The 14,641-nt window shown below is 50.1% G+C and overlaps 3 protein-coding genes across 7 annotated transcripts in view; 1 reads left to right on the forward strand and 2 right to left on the reverse strand.

The window, feature by feature from the left end:
- Positions 1-506: 506 nt before the first annotated feature.
- Positions 507-7,408, reverse strand: LOC108626943 (U2 snRNP-associated SURP motif-containing protein). Of its 2 annotated transcripts, XM_026815186.1 has the most exons (19): positions 7,063-7,408; positions 6,746-6,793; positions 6,515-6,631; positions 5,958-6,384; positions 5,626-5,690; positions 5,356-5,521; positions 5,009-5,172; positions 4,817-4,876; positions 4,327-4,370; positions 4,158-4,262; positions 3,852-4,079; positions 3,403-3,645; positions 3,132-3,321; positions 2,814-3,003; positions 2,591-2,736; positions 2,408-2,496; positions 1,998-2,160; positions 1,634-1,851; positions 507-1,509 (listed from the first exon to the last, which is right to left on the reverse strand). In XM_026815186.1, the coding sequence occupies exons 2-19, from the start codon at positions 6,770-6,772 to the stop codon at positions 1,170-1,172; spliced, it is 2,982 nt and encodes a 993-aa protein (XP_026670987.1). In that variant the 5' UTR covers positions 6,773-6,793; positions 7,063-7,408; the 3' UTR covers positions 507-1,169. The 2 variants fall into 2 exon arrangements, with proteins under 2 accessions (XP_026670987.1, XP_026670988.1); XM_026815187.1 differs by lacking the exon at positions 4,817-4,876.
- A 690-nt stretch (positions 7,409-8,098) lies between these two features.
- On the forward strand, positions 8,099-10,203 carry Pex16 (peroxisomal biogenesis factor 16). Of its 2 annotated transcripts, none has more exons than XM_018027926.2 (5): positions 8,099-8,248; positions 8,493-8,739; positions 8,889-9,234; positions 9,364-9,467; positions 9,606-10,203. In XM_018027926.2, the coding sequence occupies exons 1-5, from the start codon at positions 8,119-8,121 to the stop codon at positions 9,862-9,864; spliced, it is 1,086 nt and encodes a 361-aa protein (XP_017883415.1). In that variant the 5' UTR covers positions 8,099-8,118; the 3' UTR covers positions 9,865-10,203. The 2 variants fall into 2 exon arrangements, with proteins under 2 accessions (XP_017883415.1, XP_017883416.1); XM_018027927.2 differs by having other exon boundaries at positions 8,108-8,208.
- Positions 10,204-10,615: 412 nt separating this feature from the next.
- LOC108626949 (toll-interacting protein) overlaps positions 10,616-14,641 on the reverse strand; it is a 12,193-nt gene continuing 8,167 nt past the window's right edge. The window contains exons 1-6 of one of the 3 annotated variants that reach the window (XM_026815210.1): positions 12,349-13,326; positions 11,967-12,176; positions 11,622-11,755; positions 11,300-11,504; positions 10,975-11,154; positions 10,616-10,853 (exon numbers count right to left, since the gene is read on the reverse strand). In XM_026815210.1, coding sequence (XP_026671011.1) covers positions 10,743-10,853; positions 10,975-11,154; positions 11,300-11,504; positions 11,622-11,755; positions 11,967-12,176; positions 12,349-12,396 — 888 coding nt within the window. In that variant the 5' untranslated portion in view covers positions 12,397-13,326 and the 3' untranslated portion in view covers positions 10,616-10,742. Of the gene's footprint in view, positions 10,854-10,974; positions 11,155-11,299; positions 11,505-11,621; positions 11,756-11,966; positions 12,177-12,348; positions 13,327-14,641 lie in introns of those variants that run through there. The other 2 variants (XM_018027931.2, XM_018027932.2) reach the window with 2 other exon arrangements.

A 14,641-nucleotide genomic window follows, 5' to 3' on the forward strand; every position in this document is an offset into this window, starting at 1 on the left:
TAAGTATTTGTGTGAATGCTGTGACTGTATCTGCATATGAAGTATAAAAGTGTGAACGTCATTGCTGCCGTGCGCATGCCTATGTGTGTATGTGTGGCGTGTCTTATTGTCTTCCTCATTCCATTGACGTTAAAAATTCGCCAATATATAAAGTAGTTTCATATTACTTTTAATTAATAGACTGGGTAATAAATATTTTCCGAGCCCTGCTACGGAGAGCTTCGCGAACGCGCGTCAGCACGCGTGAGGGGAATAGTGGTCGGGATCGAGAGACGAGCGAGACAGAGGAGAAGCGAGCCGTGCGAGAAACGTTCTCCCGTCCCTGGTCCCACGGTGTCTATGCCGGGTTCGGCTTTGAACGCGCCGCGAGTCCTACGCTTCTTACTCGTTTTCCATTTTGTCCCCTCGGAGAGACTCGCGCGTTCGCGTCGCTGACTCCGTTTCGTTCTTACTCGCTGTACGGAGAGGATTGGAAAGGAGAGTGAATGACCGGTGAATCAATCGAGTTCAAAGTTTTCCACAGTGTTTTATTGTACCGATCGCCAGTTGTACAGAGTCGGACTCTCGACCGAGTCGCGCTTCCACCGATCTCGTTTCTTCGTCGTTTCCGTTGCGTGCGTGTGTCTACGTGTCGACTCCGTGCGGATTCCGTCCAACGGTGTCCCACACCGGATTCGGATCGACGTTGACCGACCGATCGGTGCTCCTCGTCTCTTTCCCGTCCAACGCTCGATTCGATCGACGAATCGCGTGTCGTGTTGTGTCGACGCCGTCGACCGTCGACGTGCGAGAATCGAGTCTTCCGTGTCTCTGGTCTCCGCCCGACTAGTGGCGCCGCCTCTTTCTGTCGTCTGTCCTCTTCGTGTACGAATGCTCGCGCTCGCGCGTCACACCTACTCCCTGCGCGTCGGTTGAATCTCCACGGTGCGCCACTGGTCGGGCGTCCGAAACTCTCGTCGGTCTTCACCGCGCGGGGTCCGCGATGCTTCGCCGCTACCGAGAGAACGACGTGTTTCTCTCCGCGTTTCCTCTGTCGCGTTCGAGGCAATGACGCGTCATCTCCGTTTCGTTCGTCGTCGTCGTTGTCGTCGTTGTCGTCGTTGTCGTCGTTGTCGTCGTCGTCGTCGTTGCTCTTACGAACCGTTTTTCTTTCTTTCCGCGTTCGACGCTTAATATTTGTGTTTGTGTCTGTGTTTACGCGTCGACGGCGGCGACGGCGGGCTGTTGTTGGCGGGCGGTCTGCTGTGCTTCGAAGCGCGCGGCGGAGGTGGCGGTGACAACGACGGCGACCTGGCCCTCCTCTTCCGGTCGATTCGCTCGTTCGTCGGCGGCGAACGGCGTGACGCCCTCGACGAGAACGACGACGAGGGCGAAGGCGTTCGTCGAATCCGCGGCGGTGACGGCGTCGTCGGTACTCGTTTCTTCGCGTACGGAGATCGAGATCTTCGTTTCCCGCGTGAAGACGGCGGCAGAGGAGGCGGTGGCGCTGGAGGCGATCTGCTGCGCGATCTGTAACACGTCGTTCGGCTGGTTCCCGAGAGCTGGCTCGTTCTCGAACCCCGTGTCCCTACCCACCTCCCCCCCCCCGACACCGATACGCGCTCACGCGCGCGTCGACGCCCCGTATACTTACCGATATCTGCTGCTGCTGCTACTGCTGGTCGTCTGACCCTTGGACGACGAGGACGGCGGGCTCGTCGAACCTCGTCTTCGGTCTCTGTAGTGACAGGCGGCGGCGGCTGCCGCCGCGGCAACGGCAGCGGGCGACTCCGGAGTGGTGCTTCGTTTCTTTTCTCTTCGTCGATCGTCCTCGCGTTCCTCGCTCTTCGCCTCTTTCATCTCTCTTTCGCTCTGTGTCCAACGAATCGATCGAGATCAAACCACGGAGACAGAATATTTTTTTTTTTTTTGTTGCGTTTACCCTGTATCGGCGATCGTCCTTCGCTCGTCCCTCTCGGAACGATCTGTCGCGCGCGCACACGCGCGTGTCAACGCACCTTTCTTATCAGTTTCTTCCTGTAATGTTCCACTTGTCCTTGAATCGTCATGCCGGACTTCAACGTTCTTCTACCGCTTTCCAATTCGTCTTGATACTGCATCGTTTTCACTTCTATTTCGCGCAGACGGCTCCGTCGTTCCTCGTTCTGGTAGTCTCTGCCGCTGTCGCAACGTGACGAGATCCCTCGTGTTAATGTTTGTCCGTCGGCACGGTACGTCTTTTCTCTTTCCGATCCACCGATCGACCCTTTCGATCGATCGTTTCACGCTTTCGTTCGTTGCGTGCGAGGTGCGACGGTTCGGTGGTCTTTTCGACGGTTGGGTTTTCCGCGAGACCGGACCGCTGCCGATCGTTCGGCGACCGGCGGTCGGAATGAGAAAAGACGCGCACGTTTCTGCGACTGGTTACCTGGAATCCATACTGGTGTCCTGAGAGTTCGAGTCCTCGTTTTGACCTAGTTCTTCCCATTTGCTGGTCGTCATGGCTTGCGCTTCCACCTGGAACGATCGCGCGAAAGAATGAGTCAGCGTCTATACCTGTGTCGCGTTCGACGTCGTCGTCGTCGTCGTCGTCGTCGTCGACGTCGGTCACCTGATCGGGGTCGACGGTTTCCCAACGAGACGGTACGAAACCGGCGGGAACGGAGGACGGCTTCTTATCGTCCCCTCCTCCGTCTTTGCTTCGTACGTTCGTAGCGTCGTCTTCGTCCATGGGCACGCCGTCTATGTCTTCGTCCACTGTAACCGAAAACGATCCAACGATTTAACGTCGACTGGGATCGACTGGATGTGCGGGCTTCGAAACGCGTTCCTACTGGGTACACCGTCGATGTCGTCGTAGTTCGGCTTCGTCTGAGGCGTCAATCCGTGCTTCATGGCACCCTTCAGGAGAGCGGCACCGTCTAACGGTACCCCGTCCAAGTCTTCGGTCCCGTCTCCGTCCGCGTCCGACAAGGGTGCCCCGTCGATGTCGTCGTCCAGATTCTCTGGCTCCGGTTCGTCCATCTGCCGAAGAAGAATTTTCATTCGCGGTTGAACCGCACTCACACACGTGCGCGGCGACGTACGAACCGCCGATGGATCGCGCGCGTACGTGCGAGACCTTTCCCACCGTCACCGCGTGGACCACGTACCAGCAGAACCAGTCCGAGAAAAGTGTTTTGCAGTTTGACGAGAAAATCTCGTGGATAGACCGCCCAATCTTCCCACGCTCTGAACATTCTCATGACGCGGACTTTGAATCCTTCCGCCTTCAGCCTGCTGTCGAACTGTTTGCAAGCTTGATGGACCTCGCTGAATATGTCCAACAGTCTGGTTTCGAACCTGCGCAGAAAGACGCGTCCAACGAGTGAGAGTGTGGTGAGAGAACGACGATCACGACGCCGATGGTGGAACGAGGCTTACGCTTTCCTGTAAATGGTAGCGTTGTTCACTTTCACGCCGCAATTGTGTAGTATGTCGGATATGAGGTACAGCCTTGCTATCTTCTTGTTGACGGGCGTTTGCAGTATCGAGAGCGATTCCGAGATGCAGTCGCAAATTTCTTCTGCTGCTTCGGCGTGTTCTATGCAGAATACCATCGCTTCTGCGACTTTTATCCTTTCGGGCGATATGTTTCGCAACAGATCTTCCAATCGGTCTCGTTGGCTGTGCGACAGAGGGAACCGGAAATCGCGAGTGAGATCGAGTGAGATCGAGAAGAGACTACCGGAAGCGGAATGTAGTAGACGACGTCGAAATCGTGAGCTTCGGTCGATCGCTTCGACGTGCCGCGAAGTCCGACGGCCGTCCGCCGGTCCGTTCCGTCCCGGATGTCCGCTCGCGTCTAGTAGCCGTACGTTTGCATGCGTTACCTGTTCGACAAGCTGCCTCTTCTCGGTTCTTGTCTTTCCTCCATTTCGATCAATTCGTCGGGCATTCCTTGCGTCCACGGATTGATCGGAGGCGGTCTCCACACGCTGCCACCTTTGAACATCCGAAAATCTTCCGTGTGCCACTCCTTTTGTCCATCGCCTTGCAATATGGAATACAGCTTCCATCGATAATAAATGTGTGCCGGGGAATAATTCTCGAATAGAAATCTACGAAACGACGTGATTGCGGTGAGACAAACGGAACCGACCGTTCGGTGCGTGCGTCGCGTACGTGTGTGTACGAACCTGAACATGGGATTGTTCAATTCTCGGTTCATGATCATCGCCTCGAACATGGGGCCTTCTCTGATTACGAATTCCACCATTCTGTGTATCAACATGACTAAATTCCTGCAATCACGAACAGTTGGATGGGACATGATCGTACCCCGAGTCTGTCGAGTGAAAACGGTACCTTTCCGTTGGGATCACCACTTTGACGACCGCATTTTGCAAGATCTACGACCGTTCTCGTTCAACGGCGCAGTGGTAGCAGTACCAGCAGCAGCAGCAGCAGCAGCAGCAGCAATAGTAGCAGGAACAGCAGCAGTTGTTGTTTCATGAAACGGAGTTCAGGTCCAAAACCAGCCAGTTTCCCAGTCACGATCGTCATGACGTTCGTCGATGATCGTACGATACGATTTGTAACAGATAAATCATTATAAATAATTATTTGAATCGCGACGTACGCTGATGAGAAACGCGTGCGCGCGCTGATATGACGCGTGTAACGCGCCAAACACACGGTTGAATTGCGAAACGAGAGAGAGAGAGAGAGAGAGAGAGAGAGAGAGAGAGAGAGAGACAAGATTCCGGGGCGATGAATTCCGCGAGTCGAGTAGTTCTGCTGCGCTGTTCTGGAGCTTCGACGAAACGGACGGAACGGACGAAGAGAACGTTATTACCTTGTCGAAGTTTTCTTTTTCCTGAGGGTCCACAGTTTGAAGATTACGGACGCGCGGTATCTGGAATCGATACGTCACTCGCTTTTCTTTTTCCCTTCGGTGATCACTCCCCGGCATACACACACACACACACACACACACGTCGCCTGCACGAGTTGAATCGTCGATTCGTTCGACGTTTTCACTACGTACCTTGTGTCTGTCACGCCGATGCGGTTGAGCGTTGAATGGAAGCCCGGACGGCGGCGGTGGTTGCGTGATTTCCATCAGAGCGGGTGGTATGTAAATGGGATACGGTGGTATCGGTACGCTCTTTCCCCAACCTAACTTCATCTCGTACTGCATTATGTCCCGACCTAAATTCGATCACGATCAATTCGGAGATGCGAACGAGTGAAAAGGTGTCTACCATCCTACCACCCACCATCCTCCTCTTAGTCCGCGACGCGTCGTTCGCGAAAACGACGCCGATCGACACGGATGGCGAATAGTTTGATCGCAGTTTACAAATACGAAACGCTCGTTGACGTTCGTCGTACCGTTTAGATTCTTTAATGCTCGTTCCCCGTCCTTCCGACTCATAAATGCGACGAAGCCACAATTCCTTTGCCTGGCTTTCTCTTCGTCGCTGCGAGGCCACATGATTTTGATACTAGCCAATGGACCGTACTTGCCGAATATTTCCATCAACTGTTGTTCCGTGATCTGTTATCGGGCGATAAAAATTATGCGCTCGGAGAGTAAAATTAACGGGGAACGGAAGTGTGCTCACACTCCCGGAACCGTCGATACCATGAGAGGACACGTACCTTCGGATTTAAATTTCCCAAGTACAGGTTGGTGGTGTTCGGATCGCCATTATCGAACGATCCATCTGCGAAAGATAACGTTTCTCTTTATACTGTTCGAACGAAGCCGGCAGCGACGACGGCGGCGGTGTCGATAAACTGTTTTAGGACCGTCGACGAACCGAGCGAGTGCAAAGAGAAGAGGACGACGTTTTAAGGACAAGGTCGACACGGCCAAAAGGTGCGATCCGGCTTCCGGACATAGAAAGGTAGTCGGGGAAGGTAGACGAGGAAGCAAGAACGATCGTATGTTAGGTAGGACAGGCGAGTGTTAGCGCCGCGTAGCGAGTTACCTTCGACGGATTTCAAGGCCGCCAACATCGGATCTTCCGACGATGACGAAGATGACTGGGTCGAGATAACGTTCTTCACTACGCCTTTGTACTTGTGTCTCTCTTCCCGTTCCTCTTGTATCATTTTTAATTCTTCCTTGAACAGTTCGAGGTTGCTCTTCTTCTTTTCACCCTCTTTCTTCTTTTTCCCCAATCTGTCCAATTTCCTTTCGTTCGACCCTAACAATCTGGCATATTCTTGGGCTTGTTCGGCCGACGATCTGCTGTCGACGAGCTCCGATATTTTCGACTGAGGTTTGTAAAGCTTTCCCTTCTCCCGAGTGTCCTCCTGTCGCTTCCCCGCGTCGTAAGTTCCCGCTTTCACCCATACTTTACTCGTTGTTTTATTAGGAGTCTCTTGAAACGTCGCTACGAATTCCTCGAAAGCCTACGATCATCATGGTCGACACGCGTGTAATGAGAACGACGACGAAAACAATATTGGCATTCGCGTGTACGGGGTCACGAGATGTTAGGACACGATTAATAATTATTCTGATTATTATAATGGTTCTCACTTGAGCCGCTGCTTGTTCCTGTTCTTTCTTACGTTGTTCCTCCAGTTCTTTCTTACTCAACGGCCTTTTACCCATGGTCCCAATAGAAAATGCTTTCAGCTTTTGCTCAGCTATTTGCTGTCGAATCAACCACCACAGGGAACACCGGCAAACAGAACAAGAGTCCTCGTTAATCCACGCATGTACGACGTGCGAATTTCACGAATAAACGTATCCGATCCGACGACTTACCTTCATAATATTTACTTTCTCAGCCATTTTCGTTCACGCGATTCTAACCTGCAAAACGTCGATATCGCGATTTCGTTATTCTCCGATTCTGACAGGGGTGGTGATAGTGGCGGTACGTGGTTTCGACGAACGCGTAACAACATTCATTTCAAAGACAAATTCATCACCGGACTCCGAAAACCGGACAAACTTTATTCGCGACGTACCACGTACAGCCAGGTACTACAGACTGGGATCACGGGAGATTTTGTCGGAGTCTTGTCGATTCTTGTTCTAATCGTAATGTTACAAATCGTTGTCGAGATTGTCCAACTTACCTCTGTTATATCCTACTCGTGTGCTGTAGTATGCATTGAGGAAGAAACGTGCAGTGATTCACACCGAAATTCGATTCGCACGATTCGCACTAAACAGAGACACGTTCAAGCGTATCCGTAACTCATCGACATCGATTTTCACTTCTGCTACTAGAGACGTTCGAATTCTGATTTCGGTGAGCTCCGTATCGTTTTTACGAAGCTCGTGTATGCAAAATATCCTAATTATTTCTTCGCGTTTCGAACTCGACTAGTCCTCACGACCTCACCTGGCGATCCCTCACCGATCGACCACTGAACCAACAACAACGACAGTTATATTGCTCATCTCTGGTTTTAGCCAGCACGGCCACGATGTGACGATAAACCGTTTCGATGCCGTTTCGACACTGGTTTCGTCGTTTCGTCTTTCGACGCCGCCGCCGATACCCCTGGATACCCTCCTCAGTCTTTAACCTATAAGTTCGCGTTCACTGTTCCCTAACGAGAGGCGCTCAAATTCTTGAATTCTTCGAATTTTATGACACTACGACGCGACAACGGCATGGACAACGGTGACCTCACCAATCACCAGCCTACTACAGCACTGATTCTACGGTAGAATTTCTACCACGTACGCTCGTCACTGGAGCGATGCTGCCGCCCCGCTGACCACGCTGATTATGGCTCATGGCTGACTAATGGCTGCTAAGTGCTATAGTGCTATCTGCTATGGCTGACTGTGACTACGCGACTACGGGTACGGGAGCGATTACGCACACGTACACTGACTGACACCATTCCGCTGTCACCAACTTGACAAGCGTAAATGTGAGGTTAAGTGAATCCTGCTGCACGACGACACAACGATTAATAATAACGATACGAGTGTAAGGATAACGACGATTGCTACGTAGAAACGCCGAAGAATCGCAGATCGAACGAACTGGAGCGAACCACTGACTGGGCATAGCAGAGTTACGTAGCTACTCAACTACGGTAACGTACGATCGTACGTTTGCCTGCATCACAGATTGAATCCGCGAGCCGATCCAAGAACTCGGCCCAGCAGCGACGATGGTGTTGGACGTTGTACATTCTTCGATGTTGAAAATCATCGAGCCCTACAGAAAATGGATAATGGAAAATCCACAATTACTGTCGGAGGTGGAAAGCACGATTCAATGTCTACCTTATTTCACGGCTGGTTGGAAATGTTCAGTTTTCATATATTCTTTCGTTGTTCGTGTTTCGACGCCGCGTGAACGACCCGATGCACGACTACACATGAGTGTGATGCTCCGTCGTTGATTAGCCTGTCTGCGTCTGATGACTGACTTCTCGGTTTTTCATCAATCGCGCGCGATATTCGTAACGATGATGCTGAGGCGGCGGGAATACCTTCGTTCATCGTTCGTCTCCCTATAATCGTTTCTCTTTACTGCTCGTAGGTCGATTCAATAATTCCACTTTGGCATGGGAGTTGCTGTATGCTCTGTCCAACTTGATAGTACTTTTCAACGATCTGTTGATGTGCAGCGGAAAACGCGTGCACGTAAAGTTTTCTCGGTTCGAGTCGAAGATAAAAGTCTGGCTGACTGTGGTCGAATATACGGAAGCCCTTTTCGAGATTTCTGCGAAAAAGTTGTGGGGCCAGAGCGGCAAGTGGGCTATAATTGCCATTGTTCAAATATTTAAGTGAGTGTGTGTAGACGGCTGACTTGCCTTTTTCCCTGCCTGTGTATCCTCTACGCTGCTTTCTACCGTAGCGCTGACTCTAGCAGCTGATCGTCGTTTCACTCGCTCGCTTCCAATATAGTAGTCTTCTTTCTGTCCGTCTTCTATAGAACCGTGTTGAGACTTTTGTTGGTTCATTTGCACAAAGAACGTGTGACCAAAAGTCCGCCGATACAGCCCCTTGACAGAGAAAAATTAAAAGAGCCAGGGCAAGAGCAGGAACAGGAGCAGGGGCACCGGGAGTCCGCCGCCGCCGCCGCCGCCGGAAGACAACAAGGATTTATATTGAAACGATCTGGTACCATCGTTCGAAGTGTCAGAGGTGCCGGTTCTCCGTATACCCGCGTATGGGAACCTTTGTCGTCAGGCCTGCCGCTGGCAGTGGACGCGGCTAGCCACGAGTCGCGAGCAAACGGATCGTCTCCGCCGTCGGAAAGGAATTTGATATTGGCAGAGGTATACGTTGTACATTCGCCGCGTGCGTACATCGCGAGTCGTACGCATGGTCCGCCGGTTCGGTCGAACGGTTCCCTCCTGCCTTGTTGACGTCCTATCGTGCCTTGTCAAACTATCTTATTTTTGCAGAGTCTGTACGTCGTGAAACCGCTGTTCCATTTGGGATGTATGTCGTTGACTGGAGAGAAACGCTGGCCACCGTGGTTACTATCGCTCGCCATCGATCTGCTCAGGTATGAAGCGACAAACGCAGAGACGGCTAACAATGAGATATGTGGCGGTGGTGGTGGTGGTGTTGATATGTTGTTGACGAGTGACCGTGATCGACCAATGTGATTATCTTTTTACATGTTTTCTTACTCTCTTTCCAGTTTAAAGATCGTTAGCTTGGAGGTGGCGAGGAACGTGTCGCTTAGTAAAGCGGAGAAGAAAGAGATCTTTAGAAGAAGACTCGCGTTGCTTCTCTACATATTGAAATCACCGTTTTACGACAAGTACAGTAGCGTTAGGATAGAAACGATTCTTACCACGCTTTCTACCAAAGTGCCTCTGACGAAATTCGTGACGGACCCGATCAAGAATTATCTGCCGCATTGGCAGAACACATATTTCTATATGTGGTCGAGTTAACGTCGTCGTCGACGATGCGTCGAGACTGTGTAAGTTCAACGTTCATTTCTTTTCGACTATTGTCTCTCGGAGGTGGCTGGGTGGAATGGCGATGATTAAGGTGAACCAAGTTGCGACCAAGAGAATTTATCATAACGTTTAACGCGGTGTCGGATACATTCGTTAGAAAACGGTTACAAGTTCTCTCCTGACTGCGTAGGGAATGCGTAGCGAAACTATGTAGCCGCTGTATCGCGTCGTGATCGTTACGTCGGGTTTGGTTGACGACGACGACGAACGCATGTATACTACATGCATGCATGCATGCATGCATACATACATTAAATCACGATAACTTCAGATTAGGCTTTTTGATTGCTTCTTCCACTCTCCTTCCACTTCGCAGTATAATCTCTGTATACGTATCGTTTTGCAAATCATGAATCAACGGTAAGTTCGTGTTCCAGCACATGGGTAATCGCGCACGGATACGCCAAGCGGGCGCAGCCGCATCCGTTCGTAATGATTGCATGTGATGAACGAAAGTAGTTGCAGCGAAAAACAGGCAACGCGAGAACAAATATTTCAGATTTATACTGTACATGAAAAAGATGAATGGGGAATACGCTGTTCATTTCCGCCGCCCGGTAAGGATATCCCCGATCTCGTGTCTCGTCTGTCTCGGTGCTCCCGACTGATAGTAGTCCTGCCGCGTGAGCCTCCTCGCATGCGAAATCTATCCTAAATTACGTATGGCGATAAATTGCGAATATATATATATATATATATATATATTACAGTTTAAAGAGAATACAGCATAGGAATACAACAGGACGAAATACAAATATGGCCTTTGGAATTGAAAATCAGTTTCGATCGTCTCCTCTCCCCTTGTGCCTCTATTCGCACATTTGAAGTAACGAATTTATGGTTACATCCTTTTTCCCGTTGTTCGCGTCGTAAACGGATTTAATTACTTCCTTGTCCACGTTCGGGAACATCTCGGATATCTGCAAGTGCGTATAAGCGTTACATCGGCGACGACGACGACGACAACGAGTTTCGTCGCGTGGTACGTGAAGCGATGGCATGGTAGCAAAGATCGTGGTTGCTGCCGCTCTCGTTCGTTACCTGTTTCAATTCAACCTCGGCGTTTGGCATACAACTGGGGACAACGGGTGGCACTGCGGCTACACCGGGTGGCGCCGTGTAGACGTTGATGGGTGCGTACGGACGGGTCATGCCGAACATCGTCGCCGAAGGAACCATCATAAGTGGAGGTGTTGCACCCGCGTACGGATGGCACTTGGGCTGTCGAGGAACGTGAGAAGGATCGGTGCAGTCGGACATATTATTGTTATTACCATCGCTACTTGTACTGCTACTGCTACTGCTACTGCTACTACTACTATTACTAACACGATCATCGATCACGGACATTGCAATAGATTTTTACCAGAAAGCTAAAAACTAGATTTATCATTCCCTCTTGATTGTCTCCTTGTTTTCCACTGAGCATATACCAATCCTCGTGCGTCTCTCCTTTCTGAAGGACCTGCGATGGAATATCTATGTGACCCCATGCAATTAATTCGTCCATAACAAAGGAACATTCGTCATAAATTTCTACGTATATCTGTGATACTCCAGGTGGCAAATAGCTGGATGATAAAACAGAGAAAATAAATGCAAGAACGAACGTCATCGGGCGAATAAATGCGAGCGAACGCGTATAACGATACCGCCGCCGCCGCGCCGCGGTATTAAGCCATACCTACCATGCGATCACTTTGTTCCAATGTGGATTTTTCGCTCCGTTCGAACACGTGTGCGTTTCATAGACGGCATGGCCTACTCTTAGTCTTACGTACGGATCCATCCTCGTCATTCCATAGTTCTTCACTAATTTAGCCTACGCAGCAAACATCTTTTCATTATTCCACATATCACCGCTGCCGCACGTATCATTCGCACGACGATTCGCAATGAATCGCTCTCGATCTTTCGTCCCCTCCAACACTCACGGTTACCAGGCAGGCAGTTACCAGGTACCGACCACCACCACCACCACAACCACCACCAGGTATCATCCAGGTAATGTAATGATTATTATTGTCGGTTACCTGAACGATCGTTATGCTGAGTCTACCAACGTAACGTTCATGCATCGCAGGCATATTCTGCATTTGAAGCTGATGCAGTGCGAGCGCAGCTTGTTGATCCGCTGCTTCTTGCTGTTGCTGAGCATTTCGGTCAGCTGCCGCTGCTGCTGCAGCTGCTGCTGCCGCTGCGCCCAGCTGAAGAAATCCCTGAGGGAGCGGGCCAAGAAATGCCTGTGCAACAAATGTCTGAATTAGAAAATGATTGTGCGACTTGACCCAGTGTTGTCGATCGTTGCAGCTGGATCTCGTGTATCGTACGATCTGTATCACTTGGTTTTTGCTTGAGAATGAATTGCAACATTTCTGGTACACTAGTAAATACTTATTATCCATGAACCGTTACCCGTCTTTTCCATTCTTCATACAGATCTGATCGCCTGTCGGTCTCCATAATGATACAAGGACGACGATGACGACAACGAAGATGATAATGATGATGATGATGATGATAATGGCGACGGCGACGGCGACGACGACGACGACGACGACGACGACGACGATGACGGTATTATCCGAGAAGCTTTGCCCCTGAATATAAACGATCACTTCTCCTTAATACGTGTGTAGTAGATAGGCACGATGTATGTGGTTAGACGTAATTGCGGGATCTTTGATACAAGAGACGAGAGAAACCTGTGAAATTACGCGTAACGCGTATATAGATGACGTGCACGTATGCGTTTACAGCTGTCTCTACGTTTTAACCCCCGCGCTTACGATACACGTTATACGGACGAAACGAATAGAAATCTGTTATTCCCGATCCCGCGACTAAAACGTTTTCAAACGTTTTCCTTTCAGTTGTTTACAGTACATACTGTGTGCATGTATATACATGCACCTGCTGCTGATAACACACAGAAAAATGTTGCGGTTGCAGGTTGTTTCTTTTATTACGCTATGCAAACTGAACGGAGCTTCGAGTCGATCGCCAATCTCGCGAACTGATTGGTTCTCAGACAGGCGATTCGAATCCTTTTTGTACAATTTTATATTTTGTCAAATAAAACGGATATTCAATTCAATTAAATTCAATTCGAATCGAAAAATAAATATCGTGAGAACTTATCTGCTGGTTTTAAACTGATGATGCGATTTGAACTTGATTATAACTATATAATTTGCTTTAATTCCCCTAATGTAATTCATCTAATTGTCGAACCAGCTCAGAAATGAAACATCGTCGTCGCACCTTGGAACGCTATTTAGAATTATTTGACTCGTGTCGAAATACATAAACCGCGCGTTCTCTTATTATTATATTATATGTCTCTCTCTCTCTCTCTCTCTCTCTCTCTCTCTCTCTTTCTCTGCCTGGGCAAGGGGACATTTGTTGAATTTGTGGGTCGTTTGCCCGTGGTGTCTCATATGTATTGTTACACTTGCCGCTGGTTACGCTGGTCTGGCAATTCATTGCGCGTGATAATCAAAACCTATCGCGGCATTGTTCGTATATTTTATTTTACAACAAGTGTGCGATCGATTGGCAGGCAGCTCGACAGACAGGTATACTTTATATAATTCACGCGATTAAACGGAAAGACGCGCGTACTCGTGTTTTCGCTTCAAATGGTTTGGTACGACCGGATTAGGCGTGAGACAACGCTCGCTGCGAATCGTAGAAAGAATCACTGAATCACACTCCCGCTGCCGACAAGAGCAACGTAGAAGAACCGAACGAGAAAGAGAATCGTTCAAGCCGCGAATGCTGACGACCGGATACCGTGTCTGGCCAGAGCCTAGTCAACGGTAAACGTTGATTTCGCGATGAAGATCGTCAGCGACACGATGACTACTACAGTACGTTCCATGCTTGCATCTATGAACGCGGATGGAATTGAACACGGAACGGCCGCCCGTGCGCGCGCTTCGAAAATCAAAATCAATGTAGTCGTCTAACCTCGGGAACTTCACACCGGCTTTCCTCCGATTGCCCACGCCCTTAGTTACTAGTAGTGTGCCTCGTACTTCCGTCGCGAACGCATCCCTCGTGCAATCATCGTCTCTGCGTCCTTCTCTGTCCCTTACTTTGATCCCGTTTCACTATCTCTCTCTCTCTCTCTATCTGTCTCTCACACACAAGCGCGCGCCTTTCTGACGCTCTCTCTCTCTCTCTCTCTCTCTGTCGCCCTACTCTTCCCTTTTTCTCTCCTACCTCCACCTCCACGATATTCCCACCCCATTTGTTCGTTTACTGTCTTGCCTTCCGCGGCCGCTCCTTTCGTTGCGACTGCAACTTTTCTCCCCTTTTGCCTATAGATAAAAACCTGCTGCACGCATACGCATACGTATACGTGCCGTAGTTTTCTTTTATCAGTTTATTCAGTTTGCAATAATCGTTCGTTTATCCTTTCTCGCGCATTTACACACGTACGCGGGCACACAGACGTGTGATCGGTCTTTTCCAGATTCGCCGCCGCGTGTATCTCGCGCACGTCGCGCGTTGTCCGTCCATAGGTTCGCGAAGGGCTCGAGAGAGACTCCGAACATAACGGACAGGACACGGGGAACGTGCGATCGGTGAACAAAAATATTGGTCTCGTTGCAGCCTTGCGTTGGACGCGTGCGATGCGTAGATTTAGTTAAACGCCACCATCGCCACTGTGCAGGACCCTTCCGTCGTCACCGTCCCCACC

The sequence above is a fragment of the Ceratina calcarata genome, unplaced genomic scaffold (genome assembly GCF_001652005.2).
Source record: "Ceratina calcarata isolate Rehan_Ccalc_2016 unplaced genomic scaffold, ASM165200v1 scaffold435.2, whole genome shotgun sequence".
Classification (NCBI taxonomy): domain Eukaryota; kingdom Metazoa; phylum Arthropoda; class Insecta; order Hymenoptera; family Apidae; genus Ceratina; species Ceratina calcarata.

What these genes read in the sequence shown, in the direction of transcription:
- Pex16 (XM_018027926.2), top strand. Translation starts at nt 8,119, where the DNA reads ATGGTGTTGGACGTTGTACATTCTTCGATGTTGAAAATCATCGAGCCC. An exon ending in TCTACCTTATTTCACGGCTG is followed by an intron (nt 8,249 to 8,492) that starts GTTGGAAATGTT and finishes TACTGCTCGTAG; the next exon opens with GTCGATTCAATAATTCCACT. An exon ending in GCCATTGTTCAAATATTTAA is followed by an intron (nt 8,740 to 8,888) that starts GTGAGTGTGTGT and finishes CGTCTTCTATAG; the next exon opens with AACCGTGTTGAGACTTTTGT.
- LOC108626943 (XM_026815186.1), bottom strand. Translation starts at nt 6,772, where the DNA reads ATGGCTGAGAAAGTAAATATTATGAAG. An exon ending in AAAAAGAAAACTTCGACAAG is followed by an intron (nt 4,371 to 4,816) that starts GTAATAACGTTC and finishes GAACGGTCGTAG; the next exon opens with ATCTTGCAAAATGCGGTCGT. An exon ending in AAACCGTCGACCCCGATCAG is followed by an intron (nt 2,497 to 2,590) that starts GTGACCGACGTC and finishes CGATCGTTCCAG; the next exon opens with GTGGAAGCGCAAGCCATGAC.